The sequence below is a fragment of the Theropithecus gelada genome, chromosome 14 (genome assembly GCF_003255815.1).
Source record: "Theropithecus gelada isolate Dixy chromosome 14, Tgel_1.0, whole genome shotgun sequence".
NCBI lineage: Eukaryota > Metazoa > Chordata > Mammalia > Primates > Cercopithecidae > Theropithecus > Theropithecus gelada.
This window is the reverse complement of record NC_037682.1, coordinates 12,984,753-12,998,229: the sequence shown is the minus strand read 5'-3', so window position 1 is coordinate 12,998,229 and position 13,477 is coordinate 12,984,753. Positions and strand designations below refer to the sequence as shown.

The window sequence follows — 13,477 nt, the reverse complement described above, 5'->3', positions numbered from 1 at the left end:
CTACGTTCGCAGTAAATTAGGAATAGTATACCTGAGGTCCTGGATAGCTGGGCAGGGTGAATAAAAGCAAAAACAAACGTACCTTTCTTCTTAGATTCTACTTTATTTGGTAAAACTCAGAAACTAACAATTCACATCCTCCCACCTCCTTCTTTCCGAAGAAGGCAGTTTGCAGAGACAAAAGGGCTGTGGTGTGGGGATCATCCACCGTCTCCAGGTTTTACACACAGGCTGCCCATGGCCTGGCAGGCCTCTAGGCCTGATGCTCTCAGAGGCAATAGAAGAAAAGTAAAAGGAAGGTCTCACTTCACAGACAATGAAACCCTCCCAACCCTCTTCCCCACTACCCACAACTCCCTACACTGCCAATCTAAATAAAAAGAGGACAATGCATGGGTGTGAGATATACACACACACACATACACACACACACACACACACACACACACACACACACAGAGCTTCCTTTCAGCCAAAGAACTGCAAAATCCCTCCCTGGAAGGAGGACAACTGGCAACACCAATCAAGGCTTGGTGGTCCAAGGTGATGGCTGGAATCGTGTGAGACTGGTAAAAATCCAGGGAGAAAATGTTTCACCTTCAGCTCATTCCCAGGTCTCTATGAAGCCCGCCCCACTTCCACGTAGGGGAACTACGGCTCTGGGGGCAGCTGGCTTAGGGAAAGGCCTCCCATGGCCAAGAAGACAATAGTGGAGAGGAGGGGGAGGGCAGCAGGGCAAAGCCTTTGGGGAGGGTCAGAAAGGGGGCCCCCTGCCCTTGGCTAATGGATCCGAGTTAGCTCCTCCACAACCTTGATGAGGTCGTCTGCAGTGGCCTCTCGCTTCATACCGCTGCCATCGTCATACTGCAATGAGAAGACGGGCGGGGCTGTGAGGACCAAGAGGGCGCTCACCCACAGCTGGGGAAGGGAATGCCCCCAGTGAAGGAGGCACAAGACTCCACCATCGTCATGGCAGAGAAAGGACTCACCAGAAACCCACACCTCCCCCTGAGTGGTACAGGTCAGCAAGGACACCACCTGGTCTATTTCTCCCTCTTCGAGATTCTCCCTCTTCTGCTGTCCCCGAGACACCATCTCCAGTGAGCAATATCCTGAACTCCAGAATAGTGGCCATTTCTCCTCCCTACAGGATCCTGACCCTGCCTCCTACCTTTGGGTCTTGCCAGAGATCCCAGATGTGTCTTCATTGCTCAAGGATGGGGTTAACATGGGTAGAGTTACTAGCACAGCATCTGGTACCTAGTAGATACCCACAAGCCACAACCACAAACATCTCTTTTCCCTCAGACTCCACCTTCTATCTGGTAAGGATTACACAGAGGGCCCCTTGCACCTTGGAATTGAGGGGGAGAGATGCCCAGAGACAGTCTCCTGGCATGCCCCAACCTGCACCGGACTTGTCCGGCCCAGGGCTAAACAACACACAGCTCACCTGTAGGTTTGCCACCACCTCCTGCATCTTGGGGCGGCTGATATCCAGGAAACTCTCAATCAAGTCACCATCGATGAAACCTGTGGCTGGTTCTGTCTTCCGCTCGGTGTGAAAGGATCTCCAGGTGGACGGGTGAGTTAAGGAACATGTGCTTATCAAGAAACACCTTCCTCAGTCATCCCCACCTTTGAATAAGACCACAATCTAAAAGCAATCATCAGGATTCAAAAGGAAATGACACTTTCCTTTCCCCTTGGTTTTTTTTGGACATTTTTGGAATTGAAAAAAATGTAAAAATATGACCTAACCTAATTGGTTCTCAATTGGGGTGATCTTCAAAATAGTTTTTAAAAAAAGTACAGATCAGAGTCTATTAATGTGAAGACCATACGTGTATGCAAGTTCTTTAAACGTGCTCTAGGCAAAGCTGATGCACAAAAACCACTTGTATAAGTCTAGCCTCAGAGCTTCATAGAGGGGTCAGTGTAGTGGCAGCTCACGCCTGTGAACCCAACATTTTGGGAGGTTGAGGCAGGAGGATCGTTTGAGTCCAAAAGTTCAAGACCAAACCTGGGCAACACCATGAACTCCTGTCTCCACAAAAAACAAAAATTTTTTAAAATTAGCCAGGTGAGGCATGTGCTTATAGTCCCAGCTATTCGGGAGGCTGAGGTGGGAGAATCACATGAGCCCAGGGTGTCAAGGTTGCAGTGAGCCATGATCGTGTCACAGCACTCCAGCCTGGGCAACAGAGCAAGAACCCATCTCAAAAAAAAAAAAAGAAAAGCAACAGCTCCCTTGATGAATAAACTGAGATTCAGTGAGACAGGGCTGCCAAAAGTCTTGATAGTTAGCAAAAAACAATAAATCAGCCCATCAGCCCTCCTTAACTAGAGCCGGGCCAGAGTCACAGGCAGGAGCTCCTCCCACCTCCAGCGGGGGCAGGGAGGGCCCTTTATATCTCCTGTACTAAACCAACTTCCACTAGCACTTGGATTCTGGGGGTCCCAGGGTGGTAAATTCTTGCGCTTCAGCGTTTTCCGCTTCTTCACCTTTCCCTTTCTTCTGGTAGTCTCTCTAGTCTCAGACACTGTTGCCCTCAACCAAATCCCTGAAAGGATGTGCTCCTGTGTTGTGATCTAAACTTACATTTCACCTGCTACACCGAGGGCCAGAGGCGGACACATTTCAGGAATATAAATGTGCATTTCCACGATGGACCAGCGGAAGCTGAGTGATAAGTGCTTTGGGAGTCAATATACTGTTCTATTGTGTATGTTTGAAATTTTCCACATGAAAAAGTCAAAAACAAAACAAAACAAAAAACCTGTTCTGTATAGGAACCTAATCAAGACATGTAGCAGCTTCCGGGTAATGTGACTCCATGTGCCACATATGCCGGGACATGCTTCCCAGCAAGGGGATGGCTCTGGGAAGGATATAAGGAGTGCTCGATCTTCCCCACACTTTTGATGACTTTATTGAGACGATTCTGCATGTCCAGCAGGAGGTTGTACCAGCTCTCTGACAGTGAGGTCACCAGCCCTGAAGAAGTGAAGGAGGCAGTGAGCTGCAGAGAGGTCAACCTCACAGCACGCATCCTCTACGTAAAGGGCAGCCCAGGCGAGCAGCTCGGGGAGGGCTAATGTGCTGCAGCCTCCTCTAGTAAACACCTAGGTCTTATCCAGTTGCTCCCCCCAGTCCCTCAGAATGGTGGTATCAGGAAGGAGGCCTGTGTGGGGGTGTGCCCCACGGGGGTAACCTTACCTATCATGCCGTTGACCGTGCCAAAGAGCACCGAGCCTTGTGTGGGGGTGGAAGTCTCACCCAGATTTTGCATTACCAGAGAGCCGTGGCAAAAGACATTGACAAACTCGCCCAGGTGGAAAAGACCAACCTCCTGGAGGTGCTGCCGCTCCTCGTCAGTGGTGGCAGCGCTGAAAGGTGGTGAGAAAGTAAGTTTCTGAACCCCCTGTTTCCACCACAGGCCCTGAGACAGGACCACGTGCAGTGGTCACGGTGCTGAACTTCCCTGGGAAGCTGACATACTCCACAGTAGGGGAGCCAGTCTAAAGAGGTGGATTTCTGTCACCTTTTACTCTCTCACGAGGAAAGTTCTATCTCTGTAAAGAGGAGCACCTGAACCTGACACAGAACCCAATGCTTGTATCCACCAGAGACCCGGGAGCTCCCAACCTCCCCACCACTCCCAGAGCTGGCCACTACTCACCTGTCCTTTTGACACACAAACAAGTTAAAGGCATTTTCGGCCCCCAGAAAATTGTCATCATCCAAGATTTCCACAGCACTCATCCAGTTGGGATTAAAGTCTCGAGCAATCTTAAAACAGACAAGGTGAAACAAGAAAACACAATCAGAAGTTTGCATGGAATCCAGTTCTGGGACTTGTGTTTCCTTTATTCAGGAGCAAGGCCCCACCCTGCAGAAGATGTAGCCCAGTGTTCAACAAGTGTCGCCCTAGAGGGATTCTCTCCCGACCTCTCTGCCAACGCAGCCCATTTGATTGCCAACTGCCCAGAGATGGAGCCTACTCAGAGTTCGAGTTGGGAGTCTCTAAAAATACTTAATTAAGGTAGAATGTCTGCTCCACGGAAAACATTTCTGCCCCTAATACTCGGCTGGATTATCCTTCCCCACCAGAGACACTTGCAGGGGCCATGGCTCAGGAAAGAAGTCTGCTCCCATCCCCCCACCAGCATCACCTCTTCAAAGTTTCCTTCCATGGGCTTGTAGGCGAGCAGCAGCACTGAGCGCATAAGGTCGCCCACCAGGATGAAGTCGCCCTTGGTCTTCAGGTAGAGGGCCATGATGTTGTTGTAGTGGTTGCACTCAGTGCGCAGCTCCTTCTCTGTTGTCCACTCATAGAGCCGCACCTGGGAAGGGCATTGTCTCTCTCAGTCAAAGGGGCCAAAGCACTCTCAGAACGACTGCCCTCCGACTCCTCGACCCTCAATCTACAGCACCACTTCTCAAAGTGCAATGCGGGACGGGAACCAGTTTTATGAGGCACTGGGGTAAACATTTATTATTTCGCTACTGTACATTTATGAAATATGAAAACATGATGAACACACCAAACTAGGAATACAAGACTTTCCAAGTTTTCCTTTACACAAAACAGTAAGTCCATGTAAACAGTAATGTGGGTAGCCGGGCTTGGTTGCGTACACCTGTAATCCCAGCAACTCAGGAGGCTGAGACATAAGAATTGCATGAACCCAGGATGCAGTGAACTGAGATCATGCCACTGCATCCAAACCTAGGTGACACAGCGAGACTCTGTCTCAAAAAAACAGAAAGAAAGAAAGAAAGAAAAGTCCAACAGAAAACATTGTCAAATAACTAAAGGAACCCAAAGAACTTGATTCTATGGCCACCCTCTACCATCCCACAAGAGGGAAAAAGAAACTGTGCGGCCGGACATGGTGGCTCACGCCTGTAATCCCAGCACTTTGGGAGGCCGAGATGGGCAGATCACACGGTCAGGAGATGGAGACCATCCTGGCTAACGTAGTGAAACACCGTCTCTACTAAAAATACAAAAAAAAAAAATTAGCCGGGCATGGTGGCGGGCGCCTGTAGTCCCAGCTACTCGGGAGGCTGAGGCAGGAGAATGGCGTGAACCTGGGAGGCGGAGCTTGCAGTGAGCCAAGATCGCACCACTGCACTCCAGCCTAAGGGACAGAGTGAGACTCCGTCTCGAAAAAAAAAAAAACATGCTTTTTTCTGTCTCCACCGTAGTGCTTCTTCAATTACAACCACATCTCCAAAAGAATGAAGATGCTTTATCATCAGTAGACAAATGGAGAGATACTTGGCATGGCCCAGTGCTGAAGAAGACAGACTCAACCCATCTGAACTGACAAGCCTTCCCCGGCACATCCTTCAGGATCCAGATAATCCCCATGGCCTCTGCACATCTAGAAACTCCTGAGTAGAACATATTAATTAAACCACAATTTCTCAAGATTTGTCCAAAGAACCCTAGCAACACAGGAATATATTCCAAGAGTCATTTGTAATAATTACAATGGTTGGACAGGCACGGTGGCTCACACCTGTAATCCCAGCACTTTGGGAGGCCGAGGCAGGCTGATCATGAGGTCAGGAGGTCGAGACCATCCTCGCCAACATGGTGAAACCCCATCTCTACTAAAAATACAAAAATTAGCTAGGCATTGTGATGCATGCCTGTAATCCCAGCTACTCGGGAGGCTGAGGCAGGAGAATTGCTTGAACTAGGGAGGTGGAGGTTGCAGTGAGCCAAGATTACACCACTGCACTCCAGCCTGGCAACAGAGCAAGACTCCATCTCATAAATACATACATACATACATATATACATACATACATACTATGGTTACCACACCTCTATCACAGGGTACAAGGTACCTCCAGAGTGCCCCCTCTTCAGGTAAGCCCACCCTGCTGGGCCTACACACCTCCAACAGGGAGAGTGAAGGTGGGGGGCCTCAGAGTTCCACATGTTCCTGCAAACACCTGCCACCACTCTCTCTCCACACTCTCAACCTCCCCATCGCCTTGGAGAGAGTCAAGACCAAGACCAGACACCGCCAGAAGCCCAAGACTCCCATTCTCTTCCCAAAAGGTTGTAGATTTCCACTGTTCAACATGGTAGTCACTAGCCACACATGGCTATGAAACACTTGAAATGTGCCTAGTCCATCCTGAGATGTGTTCTGACTGTAAAATACCTACCAGATTTTTGAATTATTAGTATGAAAAACTGTAAAATATCTTAAGTGTTTTTATACGGATTATATGTGGAAATGCTAATATTTTAGATACTGGGTTAAATAAAATACCTTATTCATTTCACCTGATTCTTTGTGCATTTGTTAATGTGGCTACTAGAAAATTTAGAATGACATACATTACTCATATAGTATTTCTATTGGCCAACCACAGAATAGATATGTCCTCACCTGACCTCAATGCCACCCTCCACCCTCCTAATCCCTGTGCCCACTCACTGCACCCTCTGGAACAGTCATTAATCAAGGACAGCCTCTTCTCTGGGCAAACCCTTCACCTTCTCATTCTAACCGATATCCATGGCTCTTTCCTAAGGGCCTTGTGGCACTCTTGTCTGTTTTCTCTTCCACTGTCCCTCGTAACACTGGAACAGGAGGTAGCACAGTCTCCCATGCTCCTCGTCTGCTCTTTCAGACTTGTCACTCCCTCCCTTGAAACACCAGTTTTGAGGCTCATACCACCAGACCACACAACCACCATCACCCACTAAAGCAGTCACCTGAATTCCCACCCCACCCATCACTCTCTCCCACACAACCTCCTATAAGTGTTGATGACTATAATATTCACAGAGAAGGTCCTTCTAATACCCTCACATCTTAGCTTTTCTGACCCCTCCTTTCCCACTTAGTCCACTCTTATGACCACCTCTTAAAGCCTGGCATTACAAGTAACTGCACTCTTCCTGAATCTTGTGTCCTCTACTCTGCCTCTTCTCAGATGCCCATAGTCCACCACCATAATCACATAGTAACTGTCTTGCAGATTCCAATGCCCTGACCCCCTCCCCTTTCTCATGCTCACCCAACAAAACTCTACTTGGATAAAATTTTCATCTTCCACCACAGGTAAGAAAAACCAACAGGATGACTGTTCTTTTAAATTCAAGACTAATAACTGAAAGGGGGTTCCTAAACCTCTCAGGAATCATGCATTTTCCTACTCCATTCACTCTTCTGGTCCTAAAACAATGAATTCATCCTTTTTCCACTCTACTCAAATTGCCAATACTTCCTTCCCATCTTCTCTCTCAGCAATTTTACAGAGAACAGAGACACAGCCAAAAGGGCATTTTCATGAACTTCCATGTCTGTTCCCTTCTCTACCACTGGGTTTGAGATCCCACCTCCTTTTGCCTGGCCAAGAACAATGGCTCTCTTTCTAACATCAGTCCCATCAGCATAGAAAACATGCGGCAGTGTTTCCCAGCTTGAAAACTTAAAAACAGAAAATTATTATCCTGAAATTTCCCTGTCCACATCACTCTCTCCTTTACTGCAAAACTCCTTGAGGGGTTTTCTGTACCAGCCTCCTTTCCTCCTACTCTCCGTTGAGCCGACTGCAATTAGGTTTCTAGCCCCACCACTCAACCAAGAGTTCTGATCAAGTTTACCACTGACTTCCATGTTACTAATCTTTATGTTACCTGACCTGCCAGCAACACTTGCAGTTTACCAATTCCCTCCTGCTTCAAATACTTTTTCTCCATGGCTTCCAAAACACTATTCTCTTGGTTCTCCTACTTCACAAGTCACCCTTCGTTTGGCTGGATCTTCACCCTGTCTTTGAAATACTGGACAGCTCCAGGGCTATCTTCAGATCCTGTCTCTACGGGCTCTCAGCAGATGGTCTGGCGATGTCAACCAGACTTTTAGCTTTAACTGCCATGCTAGTATCTCCAGTGTACCTCTTCCCTGGATTCCATACCTCTCTCATTGTTACCTAGTGAACATCTCCACTTAGATAACCACTGAAACTGAGTATATCCAGAACCTCTGGTTTCCACTCCAAACCTGCTGCACTATCTTTCCATCAGTAAATGGCAAAGCCAAAACCCCTGACACTTTATTCCTCTGCCTCTCATATCTCATCTTCAATCTATCGAAGTCCTTCAATCCTGCCCTCATAATATAAGCAGAATGTGACTACTCTTCTTCATCTCCTCCATCATCGCCTGGTCCCAGCAACCACCAACCACATCTGGATTACTAGAAGAGCCTCCCCTAACTGACCTATTCTACCACTGCTTCTACCACTGCTCCCCTATAGCCTTTCCAGAGAAGCAACATTATCTTTTAAAACACAAGTTCAATCATGTTCAAACCCTTGCCCAAACCCTCCAGAGGTTGCCATCACGCTCTGAATAAAACACTGACAAGCCTACCAGGCTCTTCACTCTCTGGTCCCTGGCTGTCCACTGGACTCATCTCTCACCAGACCATCAGCTCAGTCCCCGCAGACACCAGGCCCGCCCACTCTAGCCTGTGACCTACCACCCCTTGCTTCCTTGCCTTCCCCAAGCACAGGTAGGGTTCTTACCTCCCTTCATTTTGGAATCTGCTCAAATGCCACTGTGTATCCACGAGACCCTCCCGACCATGTGATATGAAACAGCAAACCCCACTTCCCATGTTCATCCCGGCATTCCTCCAGTCCTGTGCCCCTTTTATTTCTCACCATTTCATGTACTATGTACTTTATTTGCTCAAAAACTCCAAAAGGGCAGCTCACTGTCCATTTTGTTTGCTGCTATCTCCCTACTCCAACACATCAAGTTGTCCATTTTCGATATACAAAATTTTTGTCAATTATACCTCAATAAAGATGGAAAAAAACTTTTTAGCAAGGGAGGTAGGGTCATGGCAGAAGCAGTGGAATATTTCAAAGGACTAGCTTTCAGGGATGCACTCAGGATATTCTGATTTGGCTCATTTTCTTTTGGCATGGAACACCCTACATGCAGGGACCATAGGTCTCACTCGTTTCTCAAGTCCCACAGCACTCAGGATCTGAAACACATGGGGGTTCATGTAACTTAGTTCAATGCCTGGTTCAACCTCAGTTTCCCAGATTCTCAACTCAGAGATCTATCCTCCACACCCACTACTTTGTTCTCCTTCAAATCTGACACACACGCGGCACCGGACAACCTAAGAGAGACACATTCTTCAGACAATGATGGGCAGCCTAAAGTAAGTACCAAGTGGTCCAGGCCTCACCGTGCTATTGATGCTGGCTAACAGCTTCCCGTTAAATTCCACCATAGAGTACACGGCCCCTTTCACTTCCTTTTCAGCCACAGTCTGTAGTTTTCCTGGGGGTGGAAAAAATACGTTTGAGTCTCTCTATGAGCCCATACTTTACCTTGTCAAAAGAATCCTCTGGTTGCCCCTCTGGTACTAATTCTTGCCCCCGCAAAGCCACTCATCTAAAAAAACAACACAGACTCAGTATCTACTGGAGTTAACCACCACCTGAAGTATGAGCCCCAAGATAAAGTGCAGAGAAATACACTTGGTGTCTAGGATCTGCCCCCCACCCTGAAACTCTAGATCTCTCTCTCAAGATGGAAACCAAATCCGATTTCACCTATCTGATCTGAGATTTCCGGGCTGATAGTCTTTAGAGCCCTCTTGGGTGGGAGTAATGAGAAAAGATATTAAAAGATAAACACAGTGCTGAAGCTGGAAAGAGCACCTAAATGCCTGAGCAACCAAGTGGAAAACAATTCTAGGATTCTTAATTTTTACACCTGTCGTCACTAGATTCCCTTACCCATCATTCACTTCTCCCACCCCTCCTTTTGTTCTTTTGGCCTTTCAAAGACTAGCAAAGAAAGAAATGTAAGCTAAATTTTACTGTGTACTGTTCACATGCTCCAAAATTCAATCAAATAAAGAAGAGAACCGCTCTTTACAGCAATGAACCCAACTTCTTCTACTGCTTAACTGAGGCTCTCTGAAACCTCACAATGGCCTGCTGACTTTCTCAGCATTTCACATCCCTCAGAAACTGGAGAGTGCGCCCCCTTACCATCCGAATACTGAAAGACCACAATGCGACCCTGCTTGGGCTCTGCCTCTTCAGGATACACCATTGCTGTGCCCACAATGAAGTAAGTGTTGGGGTCTTTGCCCAGCTTGCAGGAGACCAGGCTGAGGGCATATTCATTCTGCAGAAACTGGTGAGCATGAAGCACTAAACAGAGAGTACAGAGATGACTATGTGACGATAGGTTACTCATATCTGCATGCACAAGTAACCATGTATTTCTGTGAGGCCTGCAGCTTAGGCAGTGACAAAGCGTGTGCCACCTGCTGTCCCTGTCTCATCAGATTATCCGTCCCCCACCAGCCTAAGCTAAGGAGAGGATGACCAGCCCTCCAAACTCACTGCCATCTCAAAGAGGTCCCACCCCTCCTTTCTGTTCCTCCTGGGATAATCTGCCACATCTGTCAGGCTTTGTAGGTAACAGAGCCCAGAACAGCTGGATTAGGGAGGGCATAGATAAAAATTATCGAAAGAGCTCATGTGCACCTTCAAAGGTGTGTTGGTCAATGATAAGTAGGTTGTGCACCTCCACCTCTTCTCCAAAGGAGGTCTCATGAGGAGCAGTGCTGCTGGAGAACAGCTTGCTGGAGCTGACACTGCTGGAAAGAGCCTGCAAACAGAGAGAATGCACATCATCCTTCTCAAACGCAGAAGAGGCGCTGAGACATCATTGTGAGGGGACCCGTCAGATTGGGACAGAGGCTGCAGCTAGCCAAGAACTCTGATGGCTGGCAGCTCAAGGAGTCTGAGGAGAATGTTTCAGAGGAAACATACAGTTGAAACATCAATCCAAAACACAGTAAAATTCTAAGGGTCATTAAAGACAAAACAGTGATGCTGCAAGTCAATCAAATACAGTTAAAAAGGAACTCAAGTGACCTAATAAAGGGACAGACTCCACTGCCCTCAATGGGAAGAGGAGCGGGGCACTTCAAATAAAAACAGAAGCCATGAAGACTTCAACTCTGGACTACAGAGGGAGGTCCTATCGCAGATATATGGAAACAAGAAAGGCAGAGAATACATGGAAGAAAATGACCAGCTGGTATCTCCACTGAGCCTAGTATGTGTAGCTCCAGACTGTCCTGTTATCTGCCTCATTCTGCAGGTAAGAAAACTGAAGTTTAGGCTTTCCCAAGGTCACACAGCTAGCAATAAACCTGGAAGCCAGGCCACACACAGTGGCTCACGCTTGTAATTCCAGCACTTTGGGAGGCCGAGGTAGGTGGATCAAAAGGTCAAAAGTTCGAGACCAAGCTGGCCAACACAGTGAAACCCCATCTCTACTAAAAACACAAAAATTAGCTGGGCATGGTGGCACGGCCTGTAATCCCGGCTACTCGGGAGGCTGGGGCAGGAGAATCACTTGAACCTGGGAGCCAAGATTGCGCCACTGCACTCCAGCCTGGGCAACAGAGTGAGACTCCGTCTCAAAAAAATAAATAAAATAAAATAAAAAATAAAATAAAATAAAATAAAATAAATAAAATAAAAAAATAAAATAAAATAAACAAAATTTTAAAAATAAAATAAAATAAAATAAACCCAGTAGGCACTTTTGAAAAGCTGGTTTCTATCTTTAAAAAAGAAAAAAAAGGCCGGGCGCGGTGGCTCAAGCCTGTAATCCCAGCACTTGGGGAGGCCGAGACGGGCGGATCACGAGTTCAGGAGATCGAGACCATCCTGGCTAACACGGTGAAACCCCGTCTCTACTAAAATACAAAAAAAAAATTAGCCGGGCGAGGTGGCGGGCGCCTGTAGTCCCAGCTACTCGGGAGGCTGAGGCAGGAGAATGGCGTGAACCCGGGAGGCGGGGCTTGCAGTGAGCTGAGATCCGGCCACTGCACTCCAGCCTGGGCAACAGAGCCAGACTCCGTCTCAAAAAAAAAAAAAAAAAAAAGAAAAGAAAAGAAAAAAAAAAACCTGGAAGTCCGTTCTGTCGGACTCCAAACCCCATGCTCCTCCCCTATTCTACTACTCTGCTCTACAAAGGACCCAAAATGATGGTGACAGAAAAGGAATTATTCATGCTGCAAGGCCACCAAGTAGGAACTGTTTTTTATAAATACACTTTTATAGAAGTCAGCTATGCTTACCTGTTGCCTACGGCTGCTTTCAGGCTACGATGGCAAAGTTGAACAGTTAGTGGTAACTGAGACCACATTGCCTGCAAAGCTGAAAGCCTTTACTACCTGGCCTTTACAGAAAGCTTGCTGGCCCCTGCTCTAATGTCATCTTTCTTTGTCCATTGCCCTTACCTGGGTGCTAGCGCTGGGCCTCAAGGCTGTTGTGCCCCCACTCGTGTCTTGGACTTCAATGCGGCTGGAGAGGACCCCGAAACACTGGGACACTTCCTGGTAGCAGATCTTCCTGCAGAACAAGTATGGAACAACAGTGTCACTTACAAAGTCAGAAGCGCCCTACACCAACTCCCACATCCCACTCTCCCACCCCAGGCCTCACCTTGGAGACTCATAGAGGGGAACTGTGCGAATGTGCAGCTTCTGGATCTCATCGATGGTGCCAATGGTGAGGGTGCTATTGTTGGCCAGTGCCAGGCTGGAAAGAAGGGTCTGGGTTTAGACTGAGGAGACTCAAGGAAGGCAAAGATTCTATGAGGCAACTCCACAGAGGAAGAAAAACAAGACAGGGGCCAGACGCGGTGGTTCACGCCTATAATCCCAGCACTTTGGGAGGCCAAGACGGGCGGATCACGAGGTCAGGAGATCGAGATCATCCTGGCTAACACGGTGAAACCCCGTTTCTACTAAAAAAATACAAAAATTAGCCGGGCGCGGTGGCGGGCGCGTGTAGTCCCAGCTACCCGGGAGGCTAAGGCAGGAGAATGGCGTGAACCTGGGAGGCGGAGCTTGCAGTGAGTGGAGATCACGCCACTGCACTCCAGCCTGGGCGACACAGCGAGACTCCGTCTCAAAAAAAAAAAAAAAAAAAAAAACAAGGCAGGATTACACCAGCTTTGACTCCACACTAAACATCACCTGGAGAGACAGACAATTCTGATTCCTGGTCCCATCCACAAGATACTCTTATTTCATTGGTCTGGGTGAGCCTAGGCTGAGATTTTCAACAGCTTTCCATTTAATGATAATGTGCAGCCAGTTAAAAAAATCACCGCTCCAGGAAAGTGACTTTCAAACTACTGCCTGTGTCAGAGTCAGCTGGAGGGCTTGTCAAAACAGTCTGCTGGGTCCCCTTCCAGTTTCTGATTCTGTGAGTCAGGATGGGGCCTAAGCATCTGCATTTCTTTCTTTTCTTTCTTTCTTTTTTGAGAGAGAGTCTCAGCTCTATTATCTAGGCTGGAGTGTAGCGGTGCAATCTAAGTAAGCTCACTGCAACCTCCACCTCCCTTTTTTTTTTTTTTTTTTTTTTTTTTTT

At 47.6% G+C, this 13,477-nt stretch overlaps 1 protein-coding gene across 1 annotated transcript in view; it reads right to left on the bottom strand.

Annotated features, from left to right (window-relative positions):
- Positions 1–79: 79 nt before the first annotated feature.
- The window catches only part of DDB1 (damage specific DNA binding protein 1), a 35,687-nt gene continuing 22,289 nt past the window's right edge, over positions 80–13,477 (bottom strand). Inside the window, exons 18-28 of the mRNA XM_025355680.1 lie at positions 12,545–12,640; positions 12,340–12,451; positions 10,568–10,691; positions 10,064–10,228; positions 9,250–9,344; positions 4,177–4,347; positions 3,684–3,793; positions 3,221–3,390; positions 2,896–2,998; positions 1,454–1,577; positions 80–864 (exon numbers count right to left, since the gene is read on the bottom strand). Of these exons, the coding sequence (XP_025211465.1) occupies positions 781–864; positions 1,454–1,577; positions 2,896–2,998; positions 3,221–3,390; positions 3,684–3,793; positions 4,177–4,347; positions 9,250–9,344; positions 10,064–10,228; positions 10,568–10,691; positions 12,340–12,451; positions 12,545–12,640 (1,354 nt within the window). The 3' untranslated portion in view covers positions 80–780. The remainder of the gene's footprint in view (positions 865–1,453; positions 1,578–2,895; positions 2,999–3,220; positions 3,391–3,683; positions 3,794–4,176; positions 4,348–9,249; positions 9,345–10,063; positions 10,229–10,567; positions 10,692–12,339; positions 12,452–12,544; positions 12,641–13,477) is intronic.